Source organism: Amia ocellicauda, chromosome 3 (genome assembly GCF_036373705.1).
Source record: "Amia ocellicauda isolate fAmiCal2 chromosome 3, fAmiCal2.hap1, whole genome shotgun sequence".
Taxonomy (NCBI): domain Eukaryota; kingdom Metazoa; phylum Chordata; class Actinopteri; order Amiiformes; family Amiidae; genus Amia; species Amia ocellicauda.
In genome coordinates this window covers 56,912,735-56,925,373 of record NC_089852.1, presented here as the reverse complement: position 1 = coordinate 56,925,373, position 12,639 = coordinate 56,912,735, and the positions used below count along the sequence as shown (strand labels likewise).

The 12,639-nt window shown below is 35.9% G+C and overlaps 1 protein-coding gene across 1 annotated transcript in view; it reads right to left on the bottom strand.

Annotated features, from left to right (window-relative positions):
- Positions 1-12,639, bottom strand: part of tmprss15 (transmembrane serine protease 15) — a 34,587-nt gene that overhangs the window by 6,275 nt on the left and 15,673 nt on the right. Inside the window, exons 10-21 of the mRNA XM_066699962.1 lie at positions 12,409-12,558; positions 11,844-11,949; positions 8,908-9,058; positions 8,326-8,470; positions 7,939-8,028; positions 7,030-7,155; positions 6,103-6,243; positions 4,781-4,891; positions 3,980-4,097; positions 3,538-3,633; positions 2,321-2,370; positions 1,375-1,549 (exon numbers count right to left, since the gene is read on the bottom strand). Coding sequence (XP_066556059.1) covers positions 1,375-1,549; positions 2,321-2,370; positions 3,538-3,633; positions 3,980-4,097; positions 4,781-4,891; positions 6,103-6,243; positions 7,030-7,155; positions 7,939-8,028; positions 8,326-8,470; positions 8,908-9,058; positions 11,844-11,949; positions 12,409-12,558 — 1,459 coding nt within the window. The remainder of the gene's footprint in view (positions 1-1,374; positions 1,550-2,320; positions 2,371-3,537; positions 3,634-3,979; positions 4,098-4,780; positions 4,892-6,102; positions 6,244-7,029; positions 7,156-7,938; positions 8,029-8,325; positions 8,471-8,907; positions 9,059-11,843; positions 11,950-12,408; positions 12,559-12,639) is intronic.

Genomic DNA, 12,639 nt, shown 5'->3' with positions numbered 1-12,639 from the left:
CATGTCCAAATGTATTATTACCCTCATGTAGGTAAATGTGGATACATACAGGCTTACGTTTAGAGAACCAATGGAAAACCATGGCATCACTCAAACATGTTAGTTACCTTAAAATCAAGACTATATAAAAAACACAAACAAAACAAAAGCTGCTTTGATGGTATTTGATCGTTATTATAATAGAGTACTCCAAAACAGCTTCATAACGACACCTGCCAAATTAGCCAATCAGATTAGCACTGTGGTCTAGTAGGAATAATGGCATCAGTCTTATATCTGCTCAGAAAGGACAAAATAAATCTATTGAGGATAAAATATCTCTATAAAAAATTAACTACAAAATAAGCTTCCATATGCAGTGAAAATTTTATTTTAGTGCATGTGTACCATCTACTGATCCTAATAACAGGATGTCCATATTGTACTATATTCCCTGGGACACTTGAATATAAAAAAGGGGTTTAACTATTGCATTGCATTGTTTTTAGTTTTTTTTAACAGGCACTGATGTCCAATGTCTAAATGATTAAGAGGTACTCCACTCAGCTGTTACTATTATTATCCAATATTCATATTGGACGAACAGCTGGCCAGTGTTTCTGATGTAATCGAGAAGAGAAATTGAAAGTCCTTTTTTAAACTTCCACTCGGTTATTACAATTTAAACTGTATATAAACAAATGACAAGGGACATCAACCACACACAAGGGTGGTTCAGTGAAGACTCCATGTGCTTTTCTCTGAGCCATTACACAGCACAGTGATTGGCAGGGTGTTTGTTCAATCAGTGAGTAGGACCCCTTTTGCTTGTATAACTACGTTTTCCATGTTATAATTCATGTTTTTGTGTTTTCTGTTAATGTTGTTGTGTTTTCGAATTGATCTTTATGTTTTTAAAGTTGTTGATTTTACATGTATTGTTTTAAATCCTACCCAGTGTTGTGTATTTTAATATGCTATGTTGTTATTGAATTTGTGATCTATTAATTGATCTATTCAGTCACTTGACTATTAAAATAGCTGATTAGAGTTTCTCGATTGTCAGGCACTGCAATTAGACATAAGTATTCCTGGAACAAATGTGTCATAATGTCATTCAACTTAAAGAAACACATTAGCCTTGTTCTGTCTGAAAGTCTCATGGGGATTATGCTGCAGCATGGTCACCCTATAATTACTGAGCGTCAATTCTCTACTCTATCCACATGCACTAAGAGCAATGTGATGACTGCAGATGATGGAACTGCCTTTTCTATGACACAACTGAATTTGTAACAAGCACAAATGTGAGCCATACTAAATGCAATAATGTCTCTGACCCTGAGTATTTGATCAAAGCATATAGACAGTACACGCATATGTTAATCTGTTTACCCATAAACACAGTGAGCTGCGGACACCAGCCATTCTTTGCTGATTAGTGCAGCCCCACATTGGTGCCGCCCTTTAAAGTGGAGTGATACCACCCAAGGCCAGGCTCCTGGTTCAGAATTGTTTCCACCTACTACCCTTCCATCCATCTTCTGGGAGGCCATTCTAGTCCCACAAACTTATTTAAAAAAAGAAGAAAACATCATGATGGTTAATTAACCTCTTAATTCTTGTGTGTGGACTCAATGCTTGTCATGGCCACAAACCAGTCCATGCACTTCCACATTTCCCCACCATCAACCTTCCTTACCAGACACCTTTCCCAGCTCCCTTTATTCAATCAATCAATCAACATCCCTGAACACCATATGTACTTGTTCAATCACCCTCTGCCCCCATTCGCCCTGCACCTCCCAAACCTGGTTCATTGCTTCCCTCTGGTCCTCATATAAAACCCCTCACGGTGTGTCACAAGTTGTAAAGTTTTGTTAGTGTTACCTACATCTCTGAGCAGTCTCCCTGTGCTGCGTTTGCATGACCCCCAGATTGACATACCAACCATGACCTTGCTCTTCCCCTGATCACCTGACCCTTGCCTATGCCCATGACCCTTTGTGTTACTGCTGATAGCCCTGTCCTGCCGATGTCCGACCCCCACCTGTCTTGACCATCCCACCAGCACCGCAACTAGGTTCCCCTGTTCCTGTGCCCACGGTATGTAACAGTGCTATATATACAGTTTGACATTTGTGGGGCCAACACCGCAAATTTCATAATTTTAATTGCAGTGTGTGGTCTTGAGACTAGATCTAGGAACTTTTATTTCACACTTTATATGTATTCAACATCAACATAATTCAGTGATAATAAAAATCATAAATAATTCTTACATTAAATACATAATTTTAAGAAATTACAAATTCTTTAAACAAAAAAACAAAGAACATACGTTTATTTTCACATTGTAGATCTATGATATGCCCGCTAGCACAATGGTCACTGTAACCACAAAAAGGGGGGAAGTTAGACATAGAAAAAAAACAATTGTTAATCCCTGCTTTTAGATACTATTGAAATCCACTTGTAGTATGGAATTTGCAACATATATTAAATCCACTGTTGCCAGAAAGGATGCTCCAGTACAGCAGAGAAAATGTCCCTTAAGTAAATTGCCACAGTAAGTTTGCATGGCAATTTTCCAGCAGTTTTATCATGATTATACTACGGATTTACATGGTTTGTTTCCAGGTTTATTAAACCACAATTTAAATGTTTGTTCTGTGGTAAAGGATTGAGGAACAAGAGGTAATATAGCTTATTTTGGTGAGACATTATAATACTGTTATGATTAAGATTTTTTCTTATTATTCAGTTTGATTTAAGACCATGTGACAATCCACCTCCTGCTTGGTGCCTGCTTTGGCTTGTGGCAAGTAGCACATTGTTACCACATTAAATATTTTAAATCAATTGCATTATTTTCATTTGCAATTAATTTGAATAGCAGCAATAACGATTAGCCTGTATTTTGTATTATTTACCTAATAAACAATACAAGAAATCTATAATACATAATTACTTTCTACAATCCACTGTTTTTAGGAATTAAGGCTACCATTAAAGATGATGTGTGTATACTGAAACACTTTTCACACACTTATACAGGGTAATGTTAAATATATTGTATAATATATTTTGTCAGTGATTTAACAAATGTTTTGTTGTCAAGTTCCAGTAAATTATAGTAGCCCACACATGTTTACTAAACACTTGCATGTCCTAAGTTTGGTAGGTCTGAAGTCTGAGTATTGGCAGGACATTGTGATAGACAAGGAACCACATGTTTATGCAATACTAGTAATGTACATTGTGGTCCTGGAAGAATTATCCTTTCCATATACATCAGCTGGTAACAAAATCTCTGAATATTTGAATTGTCCATTTATTTGTTGACACACCAACCAGGTGCGTGCACAAACATAATTTAGACATTATAAGGCATTTTACTGTATGCTTATTTTTGTTATTTAGATAACAACTACATATTTACACACATCAGATTCCTTTTCCACTAGATCAAAATAAGCCTGCTAATAGTTTTGTCTAAACTGATTAAAACAATCACTGGGTGAACAGATAAGGTATTTTATTAGTAAATATATTTACCTGGGAGTAAGCTCGAAACTGCCATTCCCTGCCTGGCTAACAGTTATGAATGAATCATTTCTGTTAACAATGGGAACCAATGTTGCATTGCCACTTCTAAAAAGAAAATGTGGAACCAAATGTCATTTAAACCACCAAAGAAAAATAAAAGCTAGTTTAGCCTTCCAACTTCCAACTGAAAATTGATTTTTTTTTTGGTATTAATTTAACAATTGTAATATAACTCAGGGGTAGTCCAAATTATGGAAACGTACCTGGAAAATGTGTAAATGTCTACATAACATTTATTTTCCATTGGATGCTATTCCACTGAAACCTTTATATTTTGTTAATAGACTTTTCAGTTGTCATTAATCATCATTTGCGTTCATTGAACATTAATCTTTTGATAGATTATCATACAGGAGTATCATATATACTGTTTACTGTCAGAATGTCTTACCGAAACCCAAGATATTGACACAGAAATGTAGAGAGACCTCCAGACCAATTCTCTCCACAGACTGTGTACCACTTATTCTGAAACATGAGCTGCATTTTCCCATCATTCACGTGGTGCACTGAAAAACAACAACCACACACAGAATATTATTTTCTGGAACAAAGACTATTTTGCCCTCTTCATAGAAAAACACATTGTAACAATATATATTTTTCTTTTATGTCAAGTAGAATTTTAAAATAATGGTACAATAAATGATATGCTAAATTAGCATATTATTATAACATGTAAATGCATTCTGCCTGGCTACTATTAAGTAAGTACATTTCCTTGAATATCCTTTTGTATGTTAGTTTCAATGAAATATTTAATTAGTATTGAACCTCCGTTAAAGGCTTGCTTGCTTTGAAAGATTTTTCAAGTCTAAGGAATTGATATTATAGTAGCAGGCTCATCTATACATAGTTCTGTAATACTTGCTTTCTGTATTGAAGCATTTTTTTTAAAAACATTTCTGAATGCTTGTCATGAATCACATTGCATGAATAACTGCAGTACATGCATTCATGACTCCTAAGGGCAAATATTTTCTTGGTGTTACAATAAGAAAAACATGGGATAAGATAAATGGATTCTGAAATTCTTTGCTGAAACTCTACTCCTGCACAGCAATCTCTTACTCTTTCGGGGCCAAACTCATAAGAACTGATTTTTAGCTTGGCTTAAATTGTATTTGATGATGTATTTGCTTTTTATGTTTTGTTTTGTTTTAAGAAAATGCGTGGCTGCGTGTAACTTTACCACACTTGGCCTCGTCAGAAGCATCAGGACAATCCAGGTGTCCATTACAAACATCTATGTCTGATATGCATTCTCCAGAGGAACAGTGATAGAGACCAGGAGCACATGGCTCTAAAAAGAAAGCAAGAGGACAAAGTATAAAGTACCAATAATTGTGATCTGAATATTATAGTGTATTGCCTGAATTGTGAAGTATAGATACAGTTCATATACAATGGCTTAAAAGTATTCACCCCCCTTGGACTTTTCCCACATACACTAAGTTTAAGAACACCCCCATTTTTTAAATTTCAATAAAAACTGGAAAAATGTGTGTGTGTATGTATGTAAGTGTATATATATATATATATATATATAATGTGTATAATGTGTATAATGTGTGTGTGTGTGCATTAGTGTTTTCTTGGAGATCAATGTGCTCCGGGGGATATTCAATGACTTGGAAATGTTCTTATATCCTACCCCTGATTCGTGCTTTTGAAGAACCATATTGCGGATTTGATTTGAATGTTCCTTCGTAGTTTTTGTTAGGAATTGTACTAACCAACTGTAGGACCTCCCAGATGAGTATTTAACCTTAATTGCACAGGAGGCAGACTCCATTCAACAAATTACGTGACATCTAATGACAATTGGTTTCACCACAGCTCAATCAGGTGTGTCATAGCAAAGGGGACGATTACTTATGCATTCAATTGTCTGTTTTGTATTTGTAATTTAGAACAATTTGCAGATTATATGTTTCACTTTGACATTATGGACATTTTCCTTGTTGATCAGTGGCAAAAACTCCTGATTAAATCCATTCTGATATCATGTTGTAACACAAATGATCTGTGGAAAAGGTGGGTGAATACTTTTGAGAGCCACTGTATGTATATGATATACCACACAGGATAAAAAGGTTTATACAGTATACACACACTTCTCCTACAGAAATTTGCATAATTTAAATTTTAATAGAAAATCCTCACTTATTTAAAATATTGGAATATCATTGGAAGATATATGATCTGATCATATAAGATAAGAGAAACTGGAAAATACACTTTAATGCATGCTATTTTAATTCTCTAGGTTGCACATTTCTGATGCAAATTGCACAAATGATTCAATGTTTATGTAGAAGCATTTAAAATGCAACACTTTGAAAGATATATGAACTCTGCTATGGATGCAACATTTAATATTGTATTAATACATATTTTTTAAAGAAAGCTTTAGATCAAGTTACATGATATGCTGAAGAAAAAAACAAACAAGTATCCTTGCATTAAATTGTTATATATATTCCTTCCATTTCTGAAAGATAACACCCTTACCAGGCCTGTCACTTTGAGAAACAGAGGTGAAGTTTGCATGGAATCCCTTCATGGTTACTGATCTGTCAGTTGTGAAGAACACTGTCATGTGATTGGTTGTTGATATCACATCTGCAAATGGTCCTCGGCCAGTATAAACATCTGATATTCAAATAAAACAAATTATGTATATATTCAAATTCAACAAATACAACATGCCATCTGATTATTTTTGGCTTGAGTTGAAATAATGTAAGAAGACTGTATGTGAGTCTGCACTGCTGATAATGAGAACAGTGGATACCGATTTGGTAATATAATCAATTACATGGCAAGCTCTGGAAATGGAAAATGTCCCACTCATGAAGGTTTCTAAACAAATTTTACTCAGTTCATGAAATGTCAGTGCAGTAAGCTACCTGAATTGTATACCAACACTGTATAACAACTAAATCTCAAGATTTGATCTTTCTACTGATTGTTTAATCATTGTATAATAATTGTGTGCTCCAAAACAACTGCATAATGCCACCCTGCCTGTTTCTAGAGACACACTTCTCAATTACAGTCCTCAGAAGCTGTATGCTTTCGTGCACAATGGTCTGCATGTTGTCTAAGAGAGGCCAATGGGTTTGGAGGCAACTTAGATGCAAAGCAGATTTAAAATCCTTGCATTTTATACGTATCGGTGATGGCAAAGCTTTCATTTGAACGTGGAAGGCAAATGCCATAAAAAAAAAAAAAAAAAAAGTTTTTAGTGCCTAATAAATTCTTATATTAGGACAGCTAAAGATTATTGACTGCAGCAATACTGGGGTTTTACATTTGCAAATCTCTTATTGTGTTCTTTTACCTAGCGTACGTGCTTGATTTAATTGGGGTCACAGTTTTAACAGTTTTTCTCACCATAGTTGTAAGATTGATAGATTTTGATAGGCCCTTACTTACCCAGTAGTGTGGAGTTATCATCCAATCCATCTCTGACTTCCACCACATCCAGGATAGATTCCAACTCAAAGTCAAAGAAGTGCAACCTAATGTTTTTGCCTCTAGTTGCATGAAGATGCCAAATGCCTGACAGCACAAAATAATGCAAAATCACTTCTCATATTAAAATAAACCTCAGGATCTCTATTTGAAATAAAGATATTCAAAATTAAAATTCCCTTTCCCTCTCTCTCTAGTATTGTAAACACTTGACAACTAACCCTGCTGACGCATTCTCATCTACTGTCTTTAAGGAATAAACACAGACATAGATATGTATTTCCAAGTCACATTCCTTTCATTTACAATTAGATCAAGGCTGCACATTTAGATGCATTAAAGAATGTACTAGATCATTGCATTGTCCTATTTTTACAGCATGTGGTGCCAATGTACAGGAAACAGGGAACGTGAGTGGAAATGACCTCAATACAGCAGGATCAGTGAGTGCAGTGCTAGCAGTGTTTCACACACAATAAAATGTACATGGAAACCGCAACCAATCATTTATTTCAAATTGTCTAATAGCACTGAGAGAACATATACTCCATGGATGCGAGATCTTTCCTTTAGGCAAATATGTAATAATGTAATAAGCACATTAGTTACCCACCTACTGCTAAATGTTATGCAAATAACATCATAAATAACCATTTGTTTTAAACCTGATTTTGAATTTCCTTTCAAGTTTTGTGATTATTGAAGTGGAAGCTACATCATTCACTTCCCACAGTCAAGTGCATTGAACAGATGTACAGTGATATAATGTAACTTGTTCAGCCCCATTAAGGTAAATATATACAGTACTAGTTTACTAACATTTAATTTATGAACACCAATAAAAGTAAGCACAAATTAATGGATACTCACAGGAGGCATTGTTGATATAATTATTTGGATAATTAGGAGAGCTAAAAGTAGAGTTTGATTCCCACAGTTCAAATGGCCCACCACAGTCAGCTGTTGACAAATGAACAATAGGTATTTTATATACCTTTTGAAACAATGTGTCCATCCCAGCACTTCTAAAATCTGTAAAATCTTACAGAAGTACAAAATAATCTGTGGCATGTACTTATTAATTATGACAATACCAGTATATACAACTAATCTCCCTTCAAGAGCCACATTCTGTTGGCAGCATTAGACCACCAACTCTTATAAGTATCTGAGAATTACACAGTTGCCAAAGTGTTATGCTAAGCAACTGAGGACCACTATTGTACAATGAAAATTATTAACTGAATTGTGACCTACTGGGTTGTGCAGGTGGGGTGGTTGGTGTTGGAACAAGAGTAGGTTCTGGATGGACTCCATCTACACATGGGCCATTTGACAGCCGTATGTCATCCAGAGCTATATCATTTCTCAGACCCCTGCTCTTCTGGGCTTCAAAAACAATCTAGAAGGAATTCTAAAGGTTGATAAAGCAGTAATAGATGGTGGATTGGACTGCAAGACTACATTAATTACTAGTATAATCAATTTAAAATGTATTTTGGTTCATGTTCTGCTTGTAAATGGTAATTGTATGGTCTTCTATTGTTGCAATATAAAAGTATTAAGACTATGTATGTAAAACCATTAGTTTTGGTGTCTGGTGTCATGTACTCAGACAGAATATATTTATTGGAAAGGTAATGTTTCTGGAACCACTATCCATACATTTGAGACCCTCAAGGCTCATAAATGTATAAATGACTGGTAATTGTAAATCATTAAGTAGTATTACTGGTTGATAGTTTTTTCTTGCACGTTTAAACAATAGCAAAATCAAGCAACTTTCTAACATTTAATAGACCCACCCCCTCAGCTTAATTTGATTGTCAAGGTACTAACTATCGAGCCAGAAGTGTCATTCAGTGTGACCTGCCCATAATGCCAGTCATCACCATAGTTTCCCTCTTTCTCAAATATGATGTTCGCTTCACTCTGTGTTGTAGAAGTGGAAACTCTCAGCCTGAAGACATCACTTCCATACATATGGTACCTAGGACATCAAACACAAGATAATGGATGGAAATCAAAAAAGGATGGATACAATACTGGTAAACCACTACCATCAGACACACATTATGTGTTGGGTATTAAGACTGCAACTAGAACTATAAAAAATGTCTGTGGTTCACAGGGATGTTTTATGCAAGTTGCAATAAAGACATCATGTAGGACTGGCAAATTACCCTAAGTTACTATGTTATCTGTGTAAGGAGACGAGCAATAAAATATCAAATGTTTTTTAAAGGCTTATTTAAACAAGAACACCAGAAATGTTAAACAATTCAGAGTTTTTAAATGTAAAGTAGTCAGCCATATCCTGGATGATGACATTGTGATAACACACACTATTATGATGATGATTATTGTAGGCGCAGAAATATGAGAAACTGTAATTAGTCAAGTTTATTAACAGACGTGCAAAATAACAGGAGTATTACAATACTTTAATATTGCTGGGTGTACTGTGAGGGTTGGCTATTTTTCTATCCCTAGATCGACCTCCACTTTCCACTTCCTTTTATCACTACCAATAATATGAATATATTAAAACAAGAAAAAAATGTTGTGCATGAAACAAAGTTCAAGTGTGGCCTATTGAAGACACTTAAGCATCCAAACGTGTTGAAGTGTTGATTGAACTGTTCATAATCTAAAGGATCTACAGCAGTGAGCTGCCGCATCAGTCTCAGCTGCTTGATCAGTGATTATAACCACCTGAGATAGACATTTTCAATAAGTATAAAAAGTTTGATTATATTATGGGCAGCAAAGTGGTGCGGTGGTTAGCGCTGCTGCCTTGCATCTCCAGGGGTCCTGGGTCAAGTCCCAGCCTGGGGTGCCTGTCTGTGTGGAGTTTGCATGTTCTCCCTGTGTCTGCGTGGGTTTTCTACAGGCACTCCGGTTTCCTCCCACTGTCCAAAGAGATGTGGGTTAGGTTAATTGGCCATTCTAAATTGCCCTGTAGGTCAAGCCTTGGCATCCTGTCCTAGGTGTATTCTTGCCTTGTGCCCTATGCCTGCTGGGATTGGCTCTGGCTTCCCCACAACCCTCACCAGGATAAGTGGCTTTGAAAATGGATGATTATAATATCTACCATTTGATTCACATTCTACTTTGAACATGTGGTCTAGTAAGACTTAGGTTTTTACACTAAATGTCTGTTGCAGTTTAATTATAATTTGTGTTTACCAAACATGGAGTCTGGGTTGCCAGAGGTAGTATGGCTCCCAATTACACCTTGCAAAATTAATGTTTAATAACCATTTACTATTTTAACCAGGGGACAGTTGGAATGAAAGCTATCTTCAAACATCTCCTACATTTGAATAACACACAACTAGTAGACCAGGGGTGGGGAACGTCTGGCCTCCGGGCCGTATGTGGCCCCTGAGGCTGTTTGCTCCGGCCTTAAAGTCCATTTGAAAAAATAATTTCTGTGACATACACTTAACTAGAAGCGCCGAGCTTATGTAATAAACATCTCTACTGCGTTTTAACTGCATTAACACGAAGTTATGAACACATTTACCTAGAATAGCCAAAATATGGTTATTTTCACCATTAAAATACATAATAACTCAAATATATCCCATAATCCTGCCTGCTCTTTACAATAGAGTCAGTCTGGCACTCAAGTGGTGATCATTACCTGTCTACAGTTTTTCATGTGCTTGAAAAACATACGCATTGTACAGCATTACAGGTGTTTTCTTACAACTGTAGACAGATTGAGTGGATACAGTGATTACCTGCAAATAAACATGGATTGGAAATGGAGATTAAAGAGAGCTCATTTTGGACATGCTGTGTATATGAACATGACTGATTCAGGCGCATCAGTGATACTGCAAATGACAGATCATTCGTGGGTTTGTGCCAGTGTTGTGAAAACATTGCAAGTGAAATGCCAGGTCCAAATGGCACCGAGTGCCTTTACTCTACTGATCAATATGCGATTGCTACTGCACGTAGTACAGAGTGCAATAGCACAGGCACATCGCACATTGCACATAAAATAATGATTTATGGACATTATCAGTGGAAGAGCATTTATTGTGATGCTATATATTCGTGGAGTAAAAGTGTTCACCTGGAGAGGGCTGTCAAAATGCAGTGTGAGTTACGAGCTCATGCAGGGAAAGTGGAGAAACGTGTCCTGTGTGGACTGTACCAGCTGTCAGGTATGCAGGCTAAATAAATAGTAAATAGTTTAGAAAAACACTGATTTTATTCACTGTAGTTTTGTATGTTGAAAACAAAGTTTACAGTGTTGAAAATGTTTACTTTAGTGTACAATTATGTTTTGATAAATTCAATAGTTATTTTTGAACTATAAAATATTGCTTTTGAGCATTATCCCAATTTTTATGTTTACACTTGTTTTATTATGTTCTTGTATGCCGTTTTTGAGCTTTTTGCTTATTGTAGGCTATATAGTTATTTATGTTTTGACTGCAGTGTGTGTGTTTAGAACAGTGATTTGCTCTTGCATTAGAATGTAAGTTTCATCTGTATTAATGTTTTGATGTAGGTGTATTAATTAAGGTTGTGGCCCATGAATACATTTGTGAACACTCGAATGGCCCTTGATAGAAAAAAGGTTCCCCACCCCTGTAGTAGACTGTATAATAATGTACTGTATTAAACTGGATTACTAGTTTTATATCCGCTTCATATATGTATTTTGATGTTCTACTTCACTTGAGTGGTAAAAGAAATAGTTATTATGGTGTGAACTAATACGACATTCATGAAAGATTTACTGAACATATTACCAGAAGTTCAGACAAGTAGGCTGATTTGCAGCATCTAATGGAAGACTGAAAATCCTGAAGTTTCTCATCTGGTTACCAGGGCCTCCTGGTGTGACGATGTAGTATCCTGGTAAAACAAACCAGTACATGACCTTGAAAATCTATCAATCTTACAACTATGGTGAGAAAAACTGTTAAAACTGTGACCCCAATTAAACATCTATTCCACTAGAAATCATAATCCTAATGCAAATATAATCGGATTCCTTCTAATCATTTTATATTTTGTAAACAGTGTACTTTGTCTAAGTGACAGTTCTTTCTGTTGCCCATTCAGAGGGGTACTCTGGGGAATAACTGAAGCACATGGACTTATAATGTTACTTGCCAAAACACTTACATGACATTAAATCAACTCGCACTTGTACACAAATTCCTAGGCTACCAATATTATAATTATAAAGTCAAGCTCTTAGCTCAGCTGTCACAATTGCACTAGTGATATGACAATAAATCAGTCCTTGGCCTTCATAAAAGCAAGTCTGTTTGCAGCTTAAGGCCATTGGTTAAATTCAGTTACATTTACCAGACTGATTCCCAAAGGTGTGATCAAACGTGGGTCCAGAGAAAGGGGGAAGTGTTGGCCCACTGACTCGTATCCAGCCTTCAGTATCGGGGTGGTCCTGTTTCCAGTAGCACATCCCTTCTTCAAAAGAGCAGCTAATCTTATTCTCATCTGAAAAGTCAAATCAAATCCTTAAAATTCACCACAGGGAAAGACAGACTTCCAGCTTTTGTTTATGAAACTTTGTAATTA